We start from the raw sequence: 25997 nt of genomic DNA, 5'->3' as shown, positions 1-25997 counted from the left end.
CATAACATTAGTAATAGTATTGCCCTACTGTGACTTTTGGATTTAAAATAATAATAAAAAACTAGTTTCACCATAGTGGCTACTATTATACCCCCAAAGCAAAGTCTTGCCTGCAATGAATCACCTGTACCACATGTAATGGTTAAACTAACAAGACTATCTTTTGGGTTGCAACAGGATTTAGATTCATGGCTGGCCTGGTGAATAGCAGCAGTCAGGCATGCATCGTTAAGGTCCATGCTTCCTGTTGTTGTTTAAATGGATACTGTCGTTCTATACTGTTGTTTTTATATTTTTGATGGTTTTAAATTTTGTATACTTTTTAATGTTCACTGTTTTTAACTTTAGTAAACTGCCCAGAGAGCTTCGGTTATGGAGCAGTATTTAAATTTAATAAATAAATAGGCAAATAATTATTTTTGCAGGATAGCATTTACTGTAGGGTGAACACAGCAGGACAACAACAGTGTGCATAAATCTTTTATTGGCAACACAACTAGAAGAGCAGGTGTGGCTTGGGTTCAAGTACAGCTTAAGAGACACACAGACCTGCAATTGCTCCAGCCAGCCAGATGCAGGAAGAGGTTTGGCTCAATGCTTGACGGAGTTAAAATAGTTAAGAAGAAAGTAGCCCATAAAGTGGAAGGGGTGGGTGGAGAGAGGAAAGGCCTTACTACACAATGTGGGACACTTTAGGATAAGAAACCATAGCCAACGGTCAACACTCATGCCAAAAAGGGGTGGGAAGATTATAGAGGATGAGGTCCAGATTTGGTCATACATCTAAGTAGGACCATTACAATCAATGGGATTCTGGCTTCCTAGTTGTGACTAATTTAAGACCCCATTGGTTTCATTGGGTCTATTCTTAAGTATGTATAAATCTGCATCCAGCTCAAGGTATCTTCATATGTCAGACAAGTCAGTGGGAGAAAGCTATTCTGGGACAGACAACCTTGTTGCTGTTAAGTAAATCGTCAAATGTATTCTCTAGCAGAAAGGATGGGTGAGATTTTTAACTAAAAAAAAAGAGTGCACAGCACTCAGTCTTACTTAGATCCACAGATGGAGCAATAACAGTAAATGGGAGATGCTGGCTTGGATAAAAAGTACGGAGTACTGAGCCCTGCCTCCTCTGACTTACAGTTGGCAGTTTTTAGCACCACAGGATTGGTCTACTATTTCCATCACATCTTGCTTAGCCAGATAAAAGTAGAGGGCCGACGGGAAGAATTCTAGACAAGTCCAAGCTCTGCATGGAATATACCTGTTGCAAATGCTACCTGTACTTTGCCTTGCAAAGCTACTGATTTTCCACTGGTGGTCCTATGGACCAGAGTACTTTTGCAAGTAGCATGTGAACATCCCTTTTTATCAGGAAACTACAACAAAGAACACTGAGACATCTTTGCTGGAAGCAGCAATCCTGCAAGAGCAAACGAATGGCAGGGAAAACAGGTTCAATTGAGCTTCGTTGTGAAGGCAGACATCTCTTAACTTGACAAAGTCTCCAGCACCATATCTTTACCATGCATCCCCCCTTCTACAGTCTGCTCCTTGGCCTTACTCCAATGGAAATGTCATCTAGATCACCTTCCTAAGGAAGACGTAAACTACAACATATCATTCATCACAGCTCTGTGAGAAAGGGAGCAGGAGGTTAAATAAATTAACCTTGTCTGTAGAAAACATTTCCAGAAGAGCGTTTACACTTCATGTGCTTTCTTCTGTTTGAAGTCTAGAATTCCCAGTCATCCATCTCGAGCTGTTCCAGATTGGAAACTAGTCCAAAAATAAGGTTAGGGTCTCCCGCTTGCATGCCTTCAAAGCTAGTAATTGGTGTGACTGGGTACAGCAGTTCAGGAAGTGCTTCAGATGCACGGCGTTTGATCTGGAAGGTAAAGAGAAGAAAACACTCTAAAACATGCAGAATTAAGAGCATTGAGCTACTGAGAAGGTAGTGGGAATTTTAATCAATCTATTCTCACACATAGTTTCATTGTGTAGGGTCACCTAAAGCAGCACTTTGGATTTTTGGACATTCACAGCATATGCATGGAATAAGATATTAATTTAACATTTTAATTATCTTGACTTTCACAGAAAGAATAAAGCAGGATTCTAGCTTTCATTATTTCATAGCTGCTGAGAACAAATAGGGCTGGGTTGTTTTGGTCATACCTTATTTTGGAGCTTCTCTGAGGCATCTGGCTGCCCACTGTTAGAAACAGGATGCTAGACTAGAAGGGCCCCTCTTAAATGGAGGTATAGTGGCTGTGTGGAAAACTCAGGAACCGAGTGGAGTTTTGGGGAGGGCTCTCAATGTTACAATTTCAGCGCCCAGTAAGCTGTCCACATACAATTTAATATTTCCACCACCAAAATCTATGCTTGTCATACATTTCACAGAATTTTAAAATACTTTTTTAAAAAAACCTCTTGCAATTTACAGAGATCCTTAAAGGAATTCTTATCTGGTAAATTTGTTTTTAGGTTATAGTGTAGAAGTAATCTAAAACAAATCCAACATGTCATTCAAAAAATGGGAGAAATGTATCATGTTTTGTACAACTGGAGAAGGAGGAGGGGAAAAAAGAGGACCAGCCGAGCACAATGACACAAAATAAAGTCTTTGAGGTTTGGCACTTTCAAAGCTATCTTTGCAAACAGTAAGCAACTTAAAAGAAAAAAAATTCTTCCATAGAATTCTTGCCTCCTTTACACATTTGTATCACAGAATAGCCCAGAAGATGGGTTGGTTTAGAGGAAGCTCCTTTACCAGAGGACATTGTTCATTGTTTGGGGTTAGTAGTAAAGCTGTTCCAACAAACTAGGCAGGATTGCATGCATTTTCCAGATAGGACAAAACTAAAAGTAAAACATTTTTTAGCTGACAAGGGTGGTGCTTCTGTGCTTTGCGGAGTAGACATTTTTGCCCAAGCAAGGCTAAGGGAAAGGAAATAGTTTTCCAGTCTCCTCCTCCTTCTGCTCTAGCTGTCGAAACTCAGACAATGGGAAGGACGGAAAGAGAATCTCCATAATTCTGAGTTGGAGGAACCAAACAGACTAACTATAAAAACAACAATGCAAACCAAGTGCAGACACTGACTCAGTTCAGACAACACATTAATCAACCATGGACAATTTAATCAACTGTCGCTTAAATAGTCTATCATTTACTAACCTGTCGTCTGTCGGGCAAAAAACACGCCACAGTTGGTTATTTTGAAAAAAATAACCAAGAGAGATAACCAACAATTTGCAGAGTGTTTTTTCTGCACAACTGTTGCTTATCGTGTTGTGTGGCGGACTCCGTTGATTATTTTCCCTGCCAAGAGTCATGAGGCAAGAGCAGCAGAAAACCTTGCCGTTCCAGCCTAGCGGGGCTCCATTGGCAGGGCAAATAATCCCGTGCTGGCAAGTGCTTTGGGAGCTACCAGTCATGCTGTCCTTTGGTTGGACGCCACAATCCTTGGCTCCCCACACGCTTCCCAGCACAGCACAGAACATCCCTGCGTGTGGCATTGCTGGGTGGGACATAACCCTTGCCACCACCACCCTGCAGTCCATCTGGAGATAGGCTCGAGGGGATGAAAGGACCCCCCTTCCATCCCCTCAAGCGGGAAGGATGTCTCCTGTGGCTGGACATGCAACGTCCAATCTCGGGAGAAATCCATCCACCAATATCAGGGAGGGGTGTGCACAAGGATCCATCCTTCAGCTGTGACAAGGAGGAGGGATCCTTGCACGTCCCGTGCCCATTTGGCAGAAGAGAAGGGGAACTGGGTGCCCAAGCATCTCTCCTGCAGTGGCAAGGATCATCCGTGGAGTGGACTATTCCCACTTAGTGGACCAAACACACCCACTGTTTCAGGGTACGTAACCCTGGAAAAAGCTCGTTTTGTTCACACAATCAATTACAGAAGATTCCAAGAACAACAGGTCTCTCTCTCTCTGTTTCCCCCAGTTCCAGGAACCTACTGGCGAAACAAGGATGGAATATTACTAGGGCAAAAGTGAGGAAATAAGCCTGTTTACCTGTTTGAAAAAGGAATGGTTGAGCAGTGTACTTGCACTTGGCCTGCACAAGAGAAAAAGGAAAGGTTGTATATCAATATGCAAAAGTTGGAAAGAGTAGCAAACATTTTCTTCCGTCATCAGATACTCAATTTTTAAAACCAGCAAGCTCAGCTTCTGCTGAGAACAGAAGGGGGTAATAACAAATCTGAGTGACTATAAAAACACAAGCTTGCTGTCTGTGCTACCCCGCCTCACAATCATGTAAAATGGTGCTTGCCCATCTCCCTTGTGAAGGGAGGTGCTCAAGCCATCCCACTTTGGAACATCTATATTAAGATTATTTAAAGAAGTCAAGGCATGTGCAATACCTGTTAAACCTGCATTCCATAGCATCTGGAGCCACCTTTCTTTCTATCAACTCAGGCCAGTGGTTTTCAAACTAGTCTTTAGCCGTGGCTTCATCAATGGTTCTTTCCCGATTGCATTCATTGCTGCAATCATGGAAATTAATGATGTCTCTCTACCTTCTATCTATCTATCTATCTGTCTATTTATTTAAAACATTTATATCCCGCCCTATATCGTTAAGATCTCAGGGCGGCGTACAGATAAAACCATACAGTATAAAACAGTAAAAATACACAGCTAAAAACAAATTAAACATCTATATCATGATGCCAAAACCTGCGCAATGTGGCAAGAGACACTTAAGAACAGAAACTAAATATTATACTTTTCTTAACTCCGTAACACCCAGAAGGCAACCAGAACAGAATGGAATGGCCCAGAATGACAGCCTCTGAACCAATAAAATACACATGAATAGATGAGATTGATGTAATAAACTAAAAGACTGCCACAGAAAAATACAGGTTGCTTACCTGTAACTGTAGTTCTTCGAGTGGTCATCTGTGCAGTCACACATATGGGCTCTGCACCTGCACAGGGCCAGCTTCGGAAACTTCTCAAGCTGAAAACGTTTTAGGCGGGAACCCCTCCCCCACCGTCCACTGAGCATGCTCAGGGGTTCCCGCCTAATCCCCTCAGTTCTTGAAACCGCCTAAACAGTCTCACTGAGGAGAAATGCAGGTTGCTTACCTGTAACTGTAGTTCTTCGAGTGGTCATCTATGCATTCACACATATGGGCTTTGCGCCTGCGCAGAGACCAGACCGGAACCTTCTATAGCTGAGTGGAACGTTTTTGGCGGGAACCCCTCCCCCACGCTACCACGTATGTCCATGGGGTTCCCACCCTTACCTCAGTTTACAGGAGTCCGACATTGTGCCCCCATAAACATGAGTGTAAATAAAATAAAGTACATTCCACAATATAACTGTGTTATTTGTAAGTCTCACACCACCAAGTGGGGATGGTGGGTGGGTTGTGTGAATGCATAGATGACCACTCGAAGAACTACAGTTACAGGTAAGCAACCTGCATTTCTTCTTCGTGGTCTCTATGCATCACACATATGGGCGAGTAGCAAGCTGACATATCTTTGGAGGTGGGTTGGTGCATCATCTGAAGATCTCCGAGAGCACTGTCCATCGAAACGAGCAGTCGTGCCTCGCACGGGTGTCCAAACTGTAGTGCCTAACAAATGTGGATGGAGTGGACCACGTTGCAGCTCTACAGACTTCTGTCAAAGGAACACCTCTGCCAAAAGCAACAGATGTTGCGACGGCTCTGGTAGAATGAGCTGTCACAGGTTTCACCAGCTCTAGTTCAGAGATAGAGTAGGCAAGTTCAATTGTCTCTACAATCCAGCGTGACAGACGCTGGCATGAAACAGGGACTCCCTTAGAAGGCTCCCCATAACAAATAAACAATTGCTTTGTTTTTCTAAAATTCTCTGTCCTAGCCTTGTAAAAGGCAAGAGCTCTCCTTACATCAAGTGTATGTAAAGCAGACTCGACAGGTGATGTAGGATTCGGAAAGAAAGCTGGTAGAGTGATATATTGGGACAGATGAAAGGTTGACACTACCTTAGACAAGAAGGCAGGGTCTGTGCGTAACACAACCTTATCTTTGTGAAAGATAGTGTAAGGAGCATCTATCCTGAGAGCTCTAAGCTCACTTGCACGTCTAGCAGAAGTGATGGCTACTAAAAAGACAGTCTTGCATGTTAGAAGCCTAAGGTCAGATAAGGCCATGGGCTCGAAGGGCTTCTTTGTCAATGCCTGTAGCACCACTGACAGGCTCCATGGTGGAACGATACACTTTACTGTTGGTATCGTATTTTTAAGTCCTTTTAGAAATTTCCTCGATGTTGGATGTGTAAAAGGTGTAAAACCATCCATGCCTCGATGAAAAGACGTAATAGCCGCTAGGTGAACTCTGATGGAAGTGAGTTTGAGTCCCTGCTGATAAAGTGCCAATAGGTATTTGAGAATCAATGACAAAGGGCAAGATTCAGGTGCTTGATCATTTCCCAAGGCAAAAGTTTGAAATCTCTGCCACTTTGCCGCGTGAGATTTTCTTGTTGAAGGCTTTAGTGATGCCAACAATATATGGTCTACAGTTAAATCCTTGGTACGAGAAGAGGAATGGATGATATTCTCCATGCCGTCATCTTGAGGGTCGACAGGTTTGCGTGTCGAACCCTGCTCTGGTGTCGAGACAACAGTGTCGGTATCGGCGGGAGTCTGATGTAATTCCCGTCTGACAGTCGAAGGGCGTGGGAGAACCACGTCTGTCGAGGCCACCACGGTGTGATAAGGATGCAGTCTGACCTGTCCGACTGGATTTTGGCCAGCACTTTCATCAACAGTGGAAACAGAGGAAAGATGTAAAGAAGATTTCCTTTCCAGGTTCTGGTGAAAGCATCTCCTAGCGAGTGCTTTCCTCTTCCTGCTCTGCTGCCGAACCTGGAACAAGCTGCGTTTTTTTCGGTAGCGAAGACATCGACAGCAGGGAGGCTCCAGTACCGAAAGAGAACGTCTCTTATTTCGGTATCGAGCTCCCATTCGTGGTCGACGTGGAAAGACCTGCTGAAGTCTTATTGCATTCTCCACTGCTAGCAGTTCTAGGTGGTTGATATGATGTTCCCTCTGGGAAGGAGGCCAACGGCCCTGAGCTGTGAGGGAGTCGCAGTGTGCTCCCCATCCGATCAACGATGCATCCATCGTGATCGTTACCAAAGGAGTTTCTTGCTGGAAGGGAACTCCTTCTAGGAGCGTCGACATCGAAAACCACCATTTCAGAGATGCCCTTACTTGCGTCGGGATCGACATGTAAGTTCGCCGGGCATCGTGTCGAAGATCGAAAGTTCTTAAAAATCAGGCCTGCAATATTCTCATTCTGAGTCTTGCAAACCTGATGACTGCAGTTGTAGCTGCCATCAAGCCTAATAGCCTCTGAATTGTCCATGCCGAGACCTTTCGGCGGCTCTCGGTAGCGATGGCTAAATCTTGAAGGGTGCTTGCTCTGGTCGAGGGCAGGTATGCTCTCCCATCCCGAGACGATAGGGTTACCCCTATAAAGTCGAGCTTCTGATGTGGGGTCAAGATGGATTTCTCCTCGTTGACCCACAAACCCAACAAGTCCAACAGGTTGAGGGTGGTTGAAATGTCCTTCTGGAGCGTGCAACTGCTGTCCGCTACCAGAAGCCAATCGTCCAAGTGTAGGAGCTGCAGAATAAAAGTAACCGTTGTCATACGGAACTTCCTTGGAATGATGAATTTGTTTAACTGCTTTAAGTCCATGATCGGCCGAAGACCTCATATTTCTTCGGGACCGTGAAGTAGCGCGAGAAAAAACCCTGGTTGAGTTCCTCTGCGGGTACGGGAGAGATGGCTCTCTTCGATAGCAGAGGTCTGTACCTCCGGAAGCAGAGGAAGGGATGGCGCCGTTACTTTCACCCCCGAAGAAGGAGGAAGGACATCGAGCTCGATGGCATACCCCGAGTTGATGATAGTGAGCACGCAGGAGTCTGATGTCATTGACTCCCATATGGTAATGGGGTGCTAGGCGGTTCGCAAAGGGAGGTGGACGTGGGACAAAGAAGTCAAAGTCGCTGCTTCTTGGTGAAGTCAGGCTGACGCTTGTCTTGTTGAAATGTAGACTGATATGGCCGCTTACTCTGGAGTTGTTGTTGTTGCTGCCTCTGTTGGCTTTGATAGTAGGGCCGCTGCTGTTGTTGTTGAGCAGGCGGTCTTGTTCACCGTCTCAGCTTGTATTGGGCAGGCTGAGCAGAGAAACTTATTTTCTTGGCTGTTGTGCAAGCCTTGTATATAGAGTCCAAGGTCTTGTCCTGCTATTAAACAAGCCCTCGCCATCGTAAGGCATGTTCTAAATCCTGGCTTTGGTGTCATGAGCCAGATTAGCGGAGCGGAGCCAAGCATGTCTCCTCAAGGACACGGGTCCCATCATCGACTTGGAATGGCAGTCAACTTGGTGTCGCGCTGTCGACACTTGTTGCCTGGCTATGGCTGAAGCTTCACTTTGGAAGACTCGTGCCCGCTCTTTTTTGTCCTCTGGGAGATGTTCACCTAGTGATCCTATTTTCTCCCAGAGGAAGAGCTGGTATCGTGCCATGGTAGCCTCGTAGGCTGATGCCCAAAGAAGCAGAGGAGTAAATCCTCCGGCCCGTAAGGTCCAACTTTCTGCCCTCTCTGTCCACGGGTGCAGAATGTGCCTTCTGTGAGCGGCCTTGAACCGACTCCCTACGATCGAATTAGGTTTGGGATGTTGGACCAGAAACTGTACATTTTCTTGTTAGACTCGATAGAGGGTCTCTAGCCTTTACGATGTGGCCTGAGACATAGCCGGTGTTTTCCAGAATAATTGAGCCATTTGCTTTAAAGCATGTGGTGCTGGATCACCAGTCCTAATGCCTGAGCCATTCTAAGCATATGGTCAGAAGATCTGACCATATCGTCGGAAGGGGAAGAAGGGTCGTTGTCATGAACCTCATCTTATGGTGAAGGCATCGATGGAGTAGCCGACAACCCCAATTCAGAATCCGATGAATAATTTTCTTCAGGCAAGGATACTGTAACCACCTGGAGGTCTACATGCTCCGTCGGTATCGTGGTAACCGCGGCAGTCGATGCCGATGGCTGTGTACGGTGTTGAGGCGTCGACACCGTGGACATTGGTGGGCGGGCGGTGGAGGCAGCGGTAGATGACACATGCTCCGTCGGTATCGTGGTAACCGCGGCAGTCGATGCCGATGGCTGCGTACGGTGTCGAGGCGTCGACACCGTGGACATTGGTGGGCGGGCGGTGGCGGCAGCGGTAGATGACACACCCTCGATGTAAGCGAAGGGTGCGCATAATACTCTTCTTGAGGGTACTGGTGGTCACCCTGGAAGTGGGCGATATCGATCCCATTCCGAAGGCGGTAGAGGGATTAGTCCCTGAACCTCTCACGGCCTGCTAGGCTCTCGGAAAGAGGCCGCTGAAACCGAATCCCGCAACTCGCCCTCCGATAGACTGGGAGGGTGCGTCGGTACCGTAGCCATCGGTAGCTGCTGGAATCTCGATACCGAGGGAGGCCTCGGTATCGAAGCGGTCGGTATGGCAGGAGTAGAGTGACTCCTAGCCGGTTCCGCCGCTCCATTTCCGAAGAAGATTTGGGAGTCCGGGCCTTTTTTGGAGATTTTCCTGGCCGCGGAACTCGCCAGTGACCGTCCAGGCGTTAGGGGTATCTGAGCCCTATTAGCCGCTCTGGAATATTCAGGCACCTCAGTGCAACGGTCATCAACGGACTTACTGGCTGCCGTTTTGTCGATCGTCGAAGATTTGGGAGCCCGGGCCTTTTTTGGAGATTTTCCTGGCCGCGGAACTCGCCAGTGACCGTCCAGGCGTTAGGGGTATCTGAGCCCTATTAGCCGCTCTGGAATATTCAGGCACCTCAGTGCAACGGTCATCAACGGACTTACTGGCTGCCGTTTTGTCCATCATCGAAGATTGGGAGTCCGGGCCCTTTTGGAGATTTTCCTGGCCGCGGAACTCGCCAGTGACCGTCCAGGCGTTAGGGGTATCTGAGCCCTATTAGCCGCTCTGGAATATTCAGGCACCTCAGTGCAACGGTCATCAACGGACTTACTGGCTGCCGTTTTGTCCATCATCGAAGATTTGGGAGTCCGGGCACTTTTGGAGATTTTCCTGGCCGCGGAACTCACCAGTGACCGTCCAGGCGTTAGGGGTATCTGAGCCCTATTAGCCGCTCTGGAATTCTCAGGCACCTCAGTGCAACGGTCATCAACGGTCTTACTGGCTGCCGTTTTGTCGGTAACGGACTTACTGACTGCCGTTTTATCCATAGTAGGAGCCTCCGTGGCTCTGAGAGCTTTTTCCCCCCAAGATGGAGGGAAGTCGTCAGCTCTGCTTTTCCTCGTTTGTTTTGTAAACGACATGCAATGATGGCAGGCCTCAACGATATGGCCTTAGCACAAACAAAGGACACAGAGGGAGTGTCTGTCAATAGGTGGAAGCTTGGCCCCACACTTCACACACTTCGTAAACGGTGTTTCAACTGCCATACAGGCCTCACGCGACCGAAGTCGCTGAGGAAAACTATCTTCAATAATTTAATTTTTTTTTTTTTTTTTTTTTAATATAAGAAAAGTAGTAAGAAGAGTCTTAGAAAAAGATCGAAAAACGAAGAAGATCGTAAAAGAGAAAATAAAGTTAATAAGAAAAACGCTAGAGGTTCGGTTAAACAGGTCTGTGCACAATGGCGGACGACGAAGAACTGAGGTAAGGGTGGGAACCCCATGGACATACGTGGTAGCGTGGGGGAGGGGTTCCCGCCAAAAACGTTCCACTCAGCTATAGAAGGTTCCGGTCTGGTCTCTGCGCAGGCGCAAAGCCCATATGTGTGATGCATAGAGACCACGAAGAAGAACCACCAGGTGATCAAAAAATAATGACACCATAGTGGGGACGGTTGTGTGAATGCACAGATGACCACTCGAAGAACTACAGTTACAGGTAAGCAACCTGTCTTTCTTCTTCGTGGTCTCTGTGCATCACACATATGGGCGATTAACAAGCTGACTTACTGGAGGTGGGTGGTGTCAGTTGGTATATGAGTAGTCATAGGATTGCCGATAAGACGGCACACCCAAAGGCACAGTCTCTCCGCGCCCTGATGTCCAGGCGGTAGTGACTGGCAAAAGTCAAAAGTGTTGACCAGGTAGCTGCTTTGGTTTCTGATAGAGCGATCCCTTTTTCAAAAGCCGTAGAAGTGGCCACTCCTCTGGTGGAGTGAGAGCGCACTTTCCCCTCCAACGGGAGGCCAGCGAGTTCATAGGCTAATTTGATAGTCTGAACAACCCAAGCAGATATTCTCTGCAGAGATGCTTGGAGTCCCTTTTGTTTGCCCACATAACAAACAAAAAGTCTTAGGGATCTCCGGAGAGTTACTGTTCTGGACTGGTAGAAAGCGAGAGCACGTCTCACGTCCAGGGTGTGTAGCGTCGACTCAAGGGGAGATGACAGCGATGGAAAAAAACTTGGCAGAGTAATATCCTGTCCAAGGTGAAAAGAAGACACAACCTTTGGAAGAAAGGCTGGGTCTGGTCTAAGGACCACTTTGTCAGCATGAAACACCGTATAGGGTGCGTCCATACGGAGTGCTGCTAACTCTGAGGCACGTCTAGCAGACGTGATGGCAACGAGGAATGCCACCTTGAAAGTTAGCAATCGCAAGTCCGAGTTTGCTAATGGCTCAAAGGGCTTGGCAGACAGTGCTTTGAGCACCATGGAATGCAACGTTTCAAACTTTCCTCAATCTATATGATTTCTTTGTTCTTGCTATACCTGAAGTCTGGATTCCTCTGCAGGCATTGCTCCACAAAGTGGTGGAAGTAGGGCGAGAAGGTACGGTGGTAGGGATGTGGTACTGCCTCTCCGTTAGAGGCCCTGGCACTGCTGGCTGCCATGCCTTCCCCAAGCCCAGTGCTGGCCCCGGAGCGTGATAGTTTCATGGTCAGCTCCTCTGGAGGAATAGTTGTTGTGTCCAGGAGACAAGGGACAGTGCCGTTGAGCTTCTCCAAAAGCATCTGAAGTATGAGAAGAGAAGGCAGGTGTTTGGCTGATTGGAAAAGCTCACACCACTATAGAGCTGTTAGTGCCACAATACTTTTAGCTTTCTTGCTCTGATACGTAGAAGGGAAACAAAATCCCCTACCTGAGTTGCAGGCATATCCTTAAAGGGGACATGGCCATTCGCCAGCTCACAGGCTGTTATTCCTACACTGTAAATGTCAGATTTTGCATCATACCCTTGGAGATTCTAAAACCAGAAAATGAAAATCATATTATATTTAACCTTTTGGAACCCCATTTAAATTAATGAGGAAACAAATTAAACAATGAATCCATCACAACTACCCCCACAGACACAATTTATAGGTGCTTTTAGTGTTGCTCCCATATCAACTGGGTTTCTACTCATTACAATTTATTATATCAATGGAACGCATCTTGCAAGAGTTAGACCTGAACAATTGAAGGAGAAGAAAATGAGACCATGAAAGACTCTTAACATACCTGCTGCAACACCTCTGGACTTAGCCATGGTAGGACCTTGATGCTGTACTTAGGGAAATCATGAACTACTTTGAGACGTTGACCATGACTGATCATGCTTAGGTTACTGCGCAGGCCAGAGAGATACACTTTCCCATCTGCAGAAATCAGGACATGACTGGCCTTCACACTCCTGCATGCAAAGAGGACAGAGAAAGCAGCCACAAATCTGACCCACCCAAGCCTCCTCCACTCTATACCTAAGAAAGCAAATGTCTCACATCTGAAAGTACTATATTTCTCTACCTGGCTCTTCAAGTATGGATCATGGAAAAAACCAAAAGCATTTAGCTGCTGTGCTAGGGTAATATTGACCAGAGCAGAGAGCAAACAAGCATTAGATGCACTGTAACTTCAACCCCTCTGCTTATTCCTGGGGAAAAGGCTGAACCTTTAACTTCAATCCGCCCCCACTCCAAAACTGATTAAGATTAGCTGGGCACATTTGTTGTTCGTGTCCCTCTCCTGGACACAAATGTGTAGTAAAATATGGAAACATGGCAGCTTGGACTGCATATAAGTACCAGACTAGAGGATGGGGTGGCCTGCTCCACAATTTAACAATGCTACACTAGTAAAAAAGAGTTTACATGGCAAGGACTAGCTATTAAGTTCCAAATAGATTTTCCTATGCAAACTATAAAGATAGGAGTGTGCATGTGCACAAACTTTTTTTTTTAAATTAAGAGCTGAGATTCTCAGAATTTCATATACTCGATAGATTTTGTGCATGGCAAATTCACAGTATGCCCCTATGGCAATTTGGATGCTGCCCTCCTACCAGGGGCAGGATGAAGATCAACTCGGTTCTCCTTATACCTAGTCATGTTTCCAGTATCATGAAATGATAAATTTTCTAGTGTTATTTGTTGACACTACAAATTTAAATCAGTTTAGAACAAACTTAACTGTCATGTCTCCCAGACAAGGAGCCCTGGCTACTGCAGTTCTGGGCAACAGCTTGTGAATTTCTAATGACATTGTGTCCCAATGATTATAACCCCTTGATTCTTTCTGGGACCCAAGATAGCGGGACTGATATCAAACCAGGTAAAATTTGCTTTTTACTGCTTTAAGTGTCTTGCTTACCTGTGAACATATCCCATATGGTGAATGTAATCAAGAGCCTTCAGTACACCTTGGAGTATATAAGCCATAGCTAGTTCACCCATCCCATCCATAAAATGAGTGCAAATTAAATCTTTCGCAGAACCTACACACACGGAAAGAGACAATACAATCCTGAAAAGCTCAGACCACTTGTCATAATAGTTGCTTGTCCTGTTTACTTGTAGAAGACACACAATGCATGGTCATGCCTTCAGATGTTAAGGTAAAACACATACAACTATTTATAAAGGTAGAGGAGACTCTGATAGAAAGTTTTACTTCTCATTAGACCACTAAATTATTATTAATTATTAATATTATTTATTACAAGCTCTCTGGGTGGTTCACAAAGATTAAAACATTGAACATTAAAAACCGATGGTTACAAATACAGAATTAAGTACTGTCGTAAAATTCTCTTTGTCCTCAACAGGGCAATTTTTGCCTCAGAAAGTATTTTAAAACCTTTATTTGATCTCAGGGAAGATTCTACTTCACAAGCATTCTCTTCCTTCATGAGGAGTATTTTTGCCTCAAAAGTGATTGTGACATGAGGAGGAGAAACTAGGAATGATAGTCGGTAGGGTGGTTAGAGTGTAGGACTAGGACCAGGGAGACCCATGTTCAGCCATAAAACCCTCTGGGTGATCTTTTGGAAGTCACTATCTCTCAACCGAACTTAAGTCACAGGATGTTGTGAGGATAATATAGGCGAGGAGGACCATGTATGCCACCTTGAGCTCCAATAAAGAGTGGGACATTAAATAAATAAATAAATATCACTCTCCATCTGAAAAATATTATGTCCCTGGAGTTGACCCAAAATTTTCCTGGAAGGAGCATGTGTGGAACATTCCCAAGTATTAAAAAAATGTCGTAAATATGCCCTTGCATTAGAGGTCACAATACAGAAACATAAAGAGGTCCTACATAAAAGTGGAGGAAAACCCTTGCCCTACCTACCATAGGCCATGAAAGACGTAACAACCCACAGTTCATTGTCAGTTATGAAGGATGCTTTATATGGCACAAGGTTGGGATGGCTGAAGAACTTTGAGACATGAAGCTCACCCTGAAAACAAAAATAATAACACAACTGATTCTTAGCAAATGAGGACAATAAAGTCCAAAAGCTATGTATACCTAAAAAGAAAAAGAAAAAAAGGGAGGAGGGAACAGTCAAATTCACACTTCACAACTTCACTCAATCAAGGCCAATGATTTTTTTTCCAGGTCTATGTAGAATCAGGGGTACAATTAAAAATAATAAAATAATAAAAAAAACCACCATCCCACTATAACAAGATCAAAACAAAACAAAGAATCAGCAAGAAAACAACATTTTGTTTGTAATTTAATGGCTTGCCTCAGATTTTTAGTCAATGCCACAAAAAAAGCCAGAGGTCAAGGGGTGGAACTAAGGATGTAGTTTATTCTAAATCAAAAATCTGACACACTTCGGACCCTAAGGCTCCTTCCTCAGGGTAATCTAAGGAAAATAACATCCACACATCTTTAAGACACTCCATAAATGAATATTGGTATCTAGTGAAAGATGTAGTGGGGTGTAAAGGAAAACCTTATATGGCTTATAAAAGAACTAGGAATATAGGTGATTGGGTGGTCAGGAGTGATACATCAACAGAAACTACTGTGACAGACAACCTTTCTTACCAGGACTAGGACCTCCTATTGGACATTTCCCTTGTGGCCATTGCAAATATTGTGAACATTGCTTGAAATTAAAACATTTTATGAATCCAACAGATGGGAAAGAATATACGCTGAAGAATTTTATAATACGTAACCCTAAATTTGTTGTATATGGCATCCTTTGTCCCTGTAAAAAAAAAAAGTGTGTGCGTGTGTGTAAAACAACAAGGAATCTTAAAATCAGAATAGGAGAACATAGCAATATTAAACATGAAATTGTGAGAGCACCATTAGTACAACACTGGAAAGATAAATCTCGTAAGAGACTTATCATTTTGGGCAAGGAATAGTAAAGAAAAAGACTGACAGGATTCTTTTAGAGAGGGAAGCAAGGTGGAGTCTTAGGTTAAATACCGTCACTCCCTTTGGCCTTAATGACAATTACAACAATTACAAAAATGAAATGCACTTATAATTTGGTGGAACACTGGAAATATATTGAATACAGCATTGTAAATTACTGGAAACAGGGGTAAGGTAAATATTTGACAGAGCCATTTTAATTTTGAATTATCCTATTGTTTGTTTGTTTTAATGCTATAAGCCATTCCAAGAGCCTTGGCTGAGATAAAACAGGAGAATCCTATGCATGTCTACACTGAGTAGTGTAGACATGCATAGGATCACACTGAGTTCAACTAGGCTTACTCCCAGTTAAATAGGTATAAATAGGTATACGACTGTAGCCTAAGTTCAAATAAATGCATTTATATAAATAAATTACCCATAACCACCTGTGGTAGCCAGAAGTGTTTTGTCAGCTGTATGTACAGCTTGGTAGTATAGCATTTGACACAGATCAAGAGGTCCTTGCTTCAAACTAAGGTTCTCCCCATTTTTAACAAAAGAAAATAATAATATGGGGGAACTCCTCTTACATAATTTCATGCTGCCTTATCCTTGAACGCTCAAAGATAAAATTTACAGACACGTCATCAAAACGCTTAAATATTTTATAACTAGTAGTCACAAAATTATGTTCTAAACCAGGGACTATGAACAAGTTGAAACTAAATCCAGGTAAGATTAAGTTTATATTGGTGGACTGTCCAGTTGTTCAAGGTACAACAGGATCCCTCTATCCCGAAAGAACAGGTATGCAGTCTGTGAGCTCTCCTAGACACAAATTTGGTCATGGGCTGTCACAAAGTGGCTGTGATTAGGTTTTTGTATCAGCTACAACTAACAAGTGCCTCTACTTGTTGAATGGGTTAGAAACAGTTGGAAGGGGCCTTTTAGGCCATCAAGTCCAACCCCCCTGCAAGAATGTGTTTAAAGCATCCCTGACAAATGGCTGTCCAGACTTTGCTAGAATACCTCCAATGACAGAGAGTCTACCACTTCCCTCTGGCCTTGTTAATTTTCCCTTGTTAATGTCAAAGATGAATTATTGTAAATTGCTGTCCACTGGATTGCCTTTGAAGACTATTTCAAACTTCAGCTGGTTCAGAAATCTTCAGCTTGCTTGTTGACAGGGTTGAAAGAATTGAATTATTTCAACTCTAGCTACTGCAATGTCTTTTAAGTTTATTCTGAATTCAGTTCAAGGTGCTGATGGTTATTTAGAAAACCTTAAATCAGGGGTGGGCAACATGTGGTAAGCATGCAGCCTCCCCCACTCTCTGAAATTTGGGGATACCTCCCCCAAAAATGTAAAATAAGGTTTTTGGTGTCTGTGTTTTTTGCAAACAAAATGGTATCTGGAGCTGCTATAGAGCACTATATTGGTTTTATTTGTCTAAAAAGCCTCCCCACACACATGCTTTTTCAGCACCCGCAGGGAACATGGCCTCCTCATGTCCCGAAGTTACCAACTCCTGTTCTAAATAGTCTGTGCTCAACCTACTTCATAGAGCGTCTTCTTCCAAATGTCCCTTTTCAAATGTTAAAATCTTTTGGAGGGGCCTTATTTCAATCCCTGCCGCCTCAAGAAATTAGGTCAGTGGGAATTATGAGTAGGGCTTTTTCCACCGTATTTGTGAAATTCTCTCCCCAAAGGAGAGGTTTCTCAGGGTATCCAATGCATTTTGTTGCTGTTATTTAGATGTTATTGAAAAGAGTGTCAAACAAACAAAATTGAAAACTCAGATGCATTACTGTATAACCAGACCAATGCACTACAACATAAAAATAAAAGTATTTGGCAATTACCAAGTCCATTCCCTCAAAGCTCACAAAAGCCATCATTAAGTCTGAGGCTGTAATCCTATGCATACTTACCTGGGAGGAAGCCCCACAGAACACAGTGATATTTGCTCCTGTTTAAACAAGCATATGATTCCACTGTAAGGAAAAGATTTTAAGTGATGGCGTGTCAGGTTTAGGTTCGAAATCCTCCTACTCTAACAGAAGTTCAGCCATGGAAGATGCTGTGAAAATGGCTTCCCTGGAAGCACAGGAGGACAGATATTTATTGTCTAGCTGCACTTCGAATGGGTGCTTGATCAGTTCTGACTTTATTCTCAAGATGGGATGCATAACAGAAGAAAAGCCTGTTGGCTCAGGCAAGGGGAATGTCAGTAAAGAAGTGCCATTTTAAGCCCAACCAAAATAAGTATCTCCAGGAGGAACAAACCATAGTAATTCTGCACAAAACTGCTAAATCTACCTGCAAAAATGCTACCATCTCATTGGTGCAGTCCTCTAAGTTGATCCTCCGGACAGTGACAAATTCTCCTGTTGGTTTATACCGTGCCAGATTCACAGTCATTAGATCTTCAAAGCCCTTCCCTGAAAAGATAAAGGTAGTGTCATCAAAACAACAGGTTCAACACAATTCCAAATGGAATGAGACAAAAACCTATCTGAGTAACACTTTCTTGTTTGCTATGGTCCAATTTTAGAATCTTAATGATGGTAGAATTTAAGGTTAGAGTTAGACCTCTCTCCTTCATTTATATTTTAACACTGTACATCTTGGTTTACTTGTGTGTGTGTGTGTGTGTGTGTGTGTGTGTTTGTTTGTTAATATATTCAGGTGCTCATTTATATATTGCTCAACTATTTTTTCTTTTGTGTCATATTCAAGTATTATAAAGCAAAATCAATAAACAATAAATGGAAAATAAAACAAAGGACTTGCACTTCGTAATTTGCCTACAGTTCGATCACCATTAAATAGAATGGGAGCTTTTATTAAACCTTCTATGCAGTGATTTTTTAAACCATCAAAATGTATATTTCTGTGGAATATTTAGAAGTTTAAAATTTCCAAAAAAAGTGTTGCCAATAAAGTGGTGTTTGGAAACAGTAAAAAATTATTCCTCCAAAGAAAAATAAATAAAGTTTATATTGTTGTAATTTGGCCACTTTTCGTCCAATTTCTCTGAAAACTAGATCAATTATGCACTTCATCCAAGGAAACTTTCTATACCAAATTTCATGACACTGATTTTTATAAGGAATGAGACATCTGTGCCTTATAAAGAGCCTTATAAAGATAGAATGCTAAGAAGTGGTCACACACCTATACTTCTCCTTCAGTTGCATAATAAACAGTAGTAAAGAGAGAGGGAAATTAAACACACCTTGGAGAATAGCAAGTTGTAAAACCTACTGCAAAATTTTAAAAAATCTTGAGAAGATTTTTGAACCTGCCAACTCAAGGTACGATGTGGGTCAGTGGGTGGGCGAGAGATCTTGGACAATGGCCAGTATCTCAGTGGAACTAAAATGCGACTTTGAATAAATTCCCTATATAGACAGCCAACACAAGAATGCAGTACACATAGGATATGATCATACCCCCTTCAAAGCAAATAGAGGGAATTTAGGAAGCTGCAGAGGGGAAAGCATCAGAAAAGGCAAGAATGTACAGAACAACTTTCTTCAGATTTAGCAAAATGGTAATCAAAGCCAGTAGCTGGGATGAGGAATAAACACAGAGGCACCCCCCAGTGTTTCAATATTGCACTAATGAGGGTGTTGTTGTTTTTTGTCACCTTCTAGTTTAAAATACATGTCTGGAAATAAAATGGCAGGCTACCTCATTGCTGTTTTTTTTTTTTTGTTTTTTTTTTAAAAGACAACATTCAGTCTTCAGTTCAGAAAATAATGTCAGCTAAGGAAAAACAAGGAGACTAGGACTTTGCAAAGGAAACCATTTTTTTCCCTGGGGTGAAAACATTACCTATTATGGTTAGTAATTGGTAACAATTGATGTCAGGTAGATAACTGCTCATGGTGTCCCTTTGGGGGGAAGATGCTATTGACTCTGAGCTTGCTTCATCGGCCTGGAAAAGGAAAAATAAGATACAGAAAACCACTAGGACAAAAGAAGCCTTTCTACATGATAGTATTACACATAATCAAATTGGCAGGATATATTTGGGGGAAGTGGCTTTTGTTTGCTAAAGATGCACTCTCTGAAATACCACTTCTGGATTATCCAACAGCTTCAAAATGCTAACCTGAATATTTTATCCAATCTTTGGCTGTATTTCTCATTGGATCTCACCCAGGAGCATTTGCTCACTTAGGGTGCAATATTAGACACACTTACCTGGATGTAAACCCCATTGTTCAATGGACTTATATCTGAGTAGACATGCATAGGATTGTGTGCAGCTCTCTCCATGTATTATGTATGGTCTCCTTTGCTATCTCTTTAAATTATAACTCACTCCTAGAACATTTGTTTGGCATGCCTTTTTAATCCCTCCTCAAAACCAGAATACTGTGCATAAAGGGGTTTAGGAAGTACGGCAAGGAAATACTTTTGCTGAAAATGTCAAAGAGCCAATGCCTGTCAAAGCAGACAACTCTGGGCTAGGTGAATCAATGGTTCATATGTTGCTAGCATTGGTTTCAAAATCTTCAATGGTCATTGTATTTTCTTTGCAATCTTATTGAGAAACACTTATTTTTTTTTCACTTCCCTTTCCATTGCCTGCAAAGTATAACACAAACTGAATGCACTTTTGAAATGAGTAACTACTGTACTATGAATAAAGAATCTTTTCAGACCCAGGAAAAGAAAAAAAATCAGGAATTGGCATAAGGACAACTGCATGTCTACAGTGCAATCCGAAAGATGTTTACTCAGAAGTAAATCCTACTGCATTCAATAAGGTTTATTCTCAGATAAGTGTGCATAGAATGCAGCCTAAAACCCTTTAAGATAGAGATGGTTATGTTAATAAAGCAGCTCTGAAGTTTTGCACTGCATAAAATAGCAAGTTTGTTATTTTGTCACATAAACGTATTTTCTCAGCAAAACTAAGTATAACGTTTTCTCCTCCCCAAACACCATAAGCTATTTTCTACATCTCCATGAAGAAACAGTCATTGCTTAACCCATTCTATCCATGCAGAACTCCATTGGAATTTTGACATTAAAAAAATGTAAAAAGCTTAAATAAAAATGCTACTTGTGAAGTACAGCACAGAAAAAGCCCCTCCAAGAAAAACAAATCCAGCTGCCCCCTAGGGTTTCAACACAGGATCTCTTTTGGTGTAAATGGCAAACATTTAGAAAATAGCAAAAAAAAAAACCCACCTCTTATTCCAAGCTTACTGTTTTATAAAATATACCACCCTCTAAACAGATGGCTTTTTGTAAACTTGTTAAGTTGGATCAATATTTTAACAAAAATTGTTTGGAGATGCACAGTTACTAATGCAACCAGGAAAAAAGCAGAGCCAGGACTGGAAAAAGTATCTATGTACTGCCTCTACTCCAGCCTTGTCCCTCAATTCACCTCTTCAGCATCCTGGACAAAGTCCCCCAAATTCTCCCTTGCCGGTTCATTCCCTTCCTATTAACAGCACACAGCCTCTCTTATCCCTTGATTCTATGTGAGATTTCCCACCAGCTCCAGTTTTTCTGGCACTAAACCTCTTCTAGCCTTTAAATGCTCAGATTCTCCTTTCATTCCACTGCCTATTCTATCTTGCGTACTTTAGCATCCCTCTCTGCCTCCCACTCAGCTTCTCCTCTTCTCACCAATAACAGATAGTTCCTTCAGTAACCTATTGGTTGTTTTATTATGGTTTTAATTTTTGTGAACTGCCCAGAGAGCTTCGGCTATTGGGCGGTATAAAAATGTAATAAATAAATAAATAAATAAATAAAATAAAATGCATGCCCCTATCTCTTCTTTCTCATTGGCCCTTCCTTGCTTCAGCTTCCTATCAATTTTGCCCCTCAAATTTGAGTGTCTTCCTGGCAATGTTTTCTCTCTCTCAGGGCATTGACTGCTGTGCTCCTTTTCTTCAGTTATCTTGCCTACTGGCTCCATATGTCACAGCTTCCCTACTTTTCGGCTCCTCTTCGCAATTCTTAATTCCCTTCCCTGCTCAAACACCTCCTCCTGTTGCCATGCCCTGTGGGAGTCTTCCCCCAGCAAAACAGACCTTTAATTTCTCTTGCAGAAGCTGCACACTTTGTCAAGGTTGTAATTGCAAATTCCATTGCCCTGGATATTTAGAACTTTTATGAACATTCCACAACATCACAACACCTCAATAAATGACGAGATAGTGGTAGCTCAAAGTCAGGCAGCCAACTATCAGCTTTACAGCACAACCCTATGTATGCCTACCCAGAAATAACTGAGGCTGCAATCCTACATTCCCTTACCTGACAATATGCCCATTCAATTCAATTTCTGAGTAGACATGCATGGGACTGCATTGTTAGTGTACTAAATATTCCATACATACATTCATACATACAGAAACAAACAATATTCCTAGGCACCAACAAGATAACCAGCCACGTGGGATTTTCCACCTCTGACCAGAAGTAAGAAATATAATTGCAAGTTAAATTTGGCAGGTCATACTTCTCCTGGGGTTGATTGTGAACTTAGCCTGAGAAAGAGGGAATGTCCATCCACCCCCCACAATAGCAAGAAAATTATCTCACCTGTAGACTTCCTTTTTAAACAGGCATTTTATCAGTTAAAAAATGGGATCAACTGAACAGTCATATAATTTTATACTACTACTGAGAAGAGCCATTTGAAAAACCAAGATTTATGGCTAAAATAAATCCAGATGCCACACACCAAAACCATTTTTCCAGGGTGAAACCCTGTTCCCACACATGTAAAGCCAAAAAAAAAAGATGTATAAATAAGGCAAAATGGAAACAAAACTCGGAATGTCCACAAGGAATAGAACAAATCTCCATGCAATAGGCCACAGCATCACAGCCTACAAAAGTCACTTACTTTTCTCCGAGAGTCACCCAGAGGCTGCTCTGGAGTAAAGAAATCAACCATTCAACTGTGTTTTCTTAAACAAATACCCATTAAGAATATAACTAGAATCAGATCATTAATAAGAGATGTTTAAAATAAGCTCAAAATCCATACTAGTGCCAGATGGACAGCTGCTACTGGACAAAAATAGTCATTTCTAGCATGTGTAAGGGATCTGCTTTATGTCATTATGTCCCCCTCAAGGCTTATCTGCTTATACAGCTCTGAACTAAGGAGACTACAGATTACATTCACCTTCCCACAAAAGCTATAACACCACTTGCAGATTTCCAGTTCTGTATCACTTTGAGGGGGTTAATAGTTTGATATCTCTGCTTGTAAGGTCCAAAAACCAAGAAGCGCCCGCACCCATAGCCCAGCAAGAGGTAAACAAAGATGGGAAATCCAGAGTTGCAAACATGAGCCAATGATTAGCTTGCTAGATTTTCACAAACCCCAAGCATTTTTGAATCGGCTATTTGCAAATGCATTACTTGACCTATTTAGACTGGGGGGGGGGGGGGGAAACCTACAAAGCCAGTCATAAAACCACTGGGGTGAAATGTAAGTTTGGATCTTCTAATCTTGAAACCAGTAACAATACTCTACAGGTCCGAATGAAGGCAAATGGAATCCAAAGAGCTGTTGTACAATGGTAATTCGAAAACATTATCATACTGAGGAACCAAAGAGGGAAGCGGAACAGAAAGGGTGACATGGGGGTTAAAATCCATGCGAGAACCAAAATGCCATCTTTAAATTTCAGAGACCTGGGATAAACTCAGTCAGTGACTCAAGTCACTACTCTAAAGCCACCTTCATAATGGGCACTGAGATCAGATTCAAATGCTGAGGAACAGCAAATGAGCATAAGTGTGGCCTTGCTGAATCCGACCAAAGGTCCATCTAGACCAGCACCCTACTACTCACAGGGGAAGCACACAAGCAGCTCGTGAAGATAATAGCATTAGTTGCTCCTCAGCATACTGCCCCTGAACCTGAGAATTCTGTAATGCCATCATGACTTGTACCTGTTGATAAGATTAATACGTCTTATCCCATTTTGGAGCCATCTAAACAAGTGGGCATCACCATATTTTGTGGCTGTGAATTCCATAAACCAATTACATGCGGCATGAAGAACTACTTTTTGTTGTCATTATGACTCTCTTGCCAATCAATTTCACCGGATGACTATGGGAGATAAAAAATTCTCTACATATTTTCCTTACACCATGCATAATTTAATAAATCTCACTCATATCTGCCCTTAGTTACTAAATTAAAAAGCTCCAAATGTAGTAGCCTTCCATAATAGGAAATTTGCTCCAGTCTTTGGGTCATTTTTTATGCCCCTTTCTAGTGATATATTTATCGTTACTGATTAATACAATTATTTAAATCTTATATAGGGCTTTTTCTCTCTTACTTTTTTTCTATTTCCCTCTAAGAAAGTGATAATGACATTTTCATAAAGGATTATTAGATTGTAAGCCTATGCGGCAGGGTCTTGCTATTTACTGTTTTACTCTGTACAGCACCATGTACATTGATGGTGCTATATAAATAAATAATAATAATAATAATAATAATAATAATAATCCCAGATTGATAATGAAGGAAGTCCAGATGAAAATCAGCTTTTTCCCCATAAAGGACACAGATAACAGAATTGCAAAGGGAGGCAAGAGGGAAACACACTGAAAAGATGGGAGAACAAAAAACATATGCAATAGAGGAAATATTTTCACTATTTAAAGATGAATCCAGAATTTTAAAAACAAATCTAGAATGAAGTAGAAAGGAAATTAAACCCAAAGATTTTGAATTCAGAACTATAGGAATATGCAGAGTGACATTAGGTAAAAGGAGTGCGTTTAAGAAAACTACTTAAGAACTTCGGAAACTTCATATATTGGTGGGGGTTTCCTTGTTAGGAGAAAAATGTAAGGATGAACAAGCAGCCTCAAGTGCTTGTGACCACCTCACCAACACTGCACCACATCCTCAGCTCAAAAAAAGTCTGATAGGACAACCCTGTTCCTTATTTTAATGAGTACCACCTCTCCATATACACTTGGGTACTTTCACAGCTCACGTGTCAAGCTTTTTCTAAATATGAGGTTAACCTATCAAATCTCAATTCTTGTTCCAAGAACCTCTTCCCACTATTATCCAGCCTGCCTCCTTACTCTATACTGAATAGTCCCTTCCCATTATTTTATCATCACTTTATACTCCCTGAAAAAGACTAAGGATTCAAGGATCATAGCTTAGGAGCAAAATTCATTAGAAAAGCTGGGTTGTATCCAAGTTTAGTCCTACATAGAGTGAACCCATTGAATGGGACATGTATTCAGTTAACTTAAGTCCCATTCGTTCAATGGATCAACTGTACATAGGACTAATGTTGGATACAACCCATGGAAACCAGTTGAAATTAATGGCAAAAACACAATGCACACTGGAGATGTTCCCAGTGGATGATGCAGCCCTGTTCATTTTTGTGATGTTTCTGTGGCAACGGTCCTAAATTACACCCACAGATATTCCAAAGCAAACATTCCCAAGTAGATTGATTTGATTTCTGTGGCTAAAAGCTATAGAAAATTTCAGGACTGCACTCTTTGTGCTGCCAATTACCAAATTCACCCACCCTGTACTGAAAAACATGAAGCACAAATTCACAGTTAAGGAAAAATTCTAATATAGTTTAAATACTTACCTCCAAATAGTTCCAACTCCCTCAAGCCCTCAAAAATGAACTTCTCAGACATCCACCTCTAGAAAAGAAACCCCACAGAAATAAGACTTCATATGATATCTTGGAATATCATAGATTGTTTATTTTTAATTTACTTAACAAAGAAAAACCAACATGATCCATTGACTTCAAATGCACTAACAGCAATATGGTTCAGGCATAATGCCAACTTGTTGTTTGGTATTACATGAATAAGCAGTGATGAGTTTCAGGCTCCCACACTCTGTCCTTCCTTTGTACACAGCAATTCTTTCTCCACAATCCTAGTTTGAGGCAAACTATAGTCTGCTGTTTTGGCTAAACCAGCTCACTATGGTTTGTAGTGTAAAACCCTGGGTTTTCCAGTTCAGACAAAACAATAAACTATGGTTTGCCTCAAACTAGGATCAGGGGGGAGAGGGTTTCGAAGTGCATGAGGAAGAGGGAGTGAACAAGCCCAAGTCTCCTTCCAATTCAGTAAATGGTTGGCATTATACAATCTGCACATTCTTCCGCCACCACATCCAGTCCTTCCCACACTTTACCTCACTTCAGACACTTTTCTCCCTAGTTCTAATATAGAAAATAAGCGAGGCTGGGGAGAACTGTGACTGAAGCAAAAGAGCACAGAGAGTAAAGAAGCAAAGAGTTTACATTCCCTCA

The 25997-nt window shown here is 42.3% G+C and overlaps 1 protein-coding gene across 2 annotated transcripts in view; it reads right to left on the bottom strand.

The window, feature by feature from the left end:
- Positions 1–466: 466 nt before the first annotated feature.
- The window catches only part of STRADA (STE20 related adaptor alpha), a 29371-nt gene continuing 3840 nt past the window's right edge, over positions 467–25997 (bottom strand). The window contains exons 3-13 of one of the 2 annotated variants that reach the window (XM_063131960.1): positions 25317–25374; positions 22562–22590; positions 19516–19618; positions 17995–18116; positions 14637–14745; positions 13653–13776; positions 12525–12567; positions 12163–12267; positions 11793–12034; positions 4039–4081; positions 467–1891 (exon numbers count right to left, since the gene is read on the bottom strand). In XM_063131960.1, coding sequence (XP_062988030.1) covers positions 1739–1891; positions 4039–4081; positions 11793–12034; positions 12163–12267; positions 12525–12567; positions 13653–13776; positions 14637–14745; positions 17995–18116; positions 19516–19618; positions 22562–22590; positions 25317–25374 — 1131 coding nt within the window. In that variant the 3' untranslated portion in view covers positions 467–1738. Of the gene's footprint in view, positions 1892–4038; positions 4082–11792; positions 12035–12162; positions 12268–12524; positions 12697–13652; positions 13777–14636; positions 14746–17994; positions 18117–19515; positions 19619–22561; positions 22591–25316; positions 25375–25997 lie in introns of both variants that reach the window. The other variant, XM_063131953.1, reaches the window with a different exon arrangement.

The sequence above is a fragment of the Elgaria multicarinata genome, chromosome 1, assembly GCF_023053635.1.
Source record: "Elgaria multicarinata webbii isolate HBS135686 ecotype San Diego chromosome 1, rElgMul1.1.pri, whole genome shotgun sequence".
Classification (NCBI taxonomy): domain Eukaryota; kingdom Metazoa; phylum Chordata; class Lepidosauria; order Squamata; family Anguidae; genus Elgaria; species Elgaria multicarinata.
The sequence above is the reverse complement of the archived record's forward strand: the minus strand, read 5'-3'. Positions and strand labels throughout refer to the sequence as shown.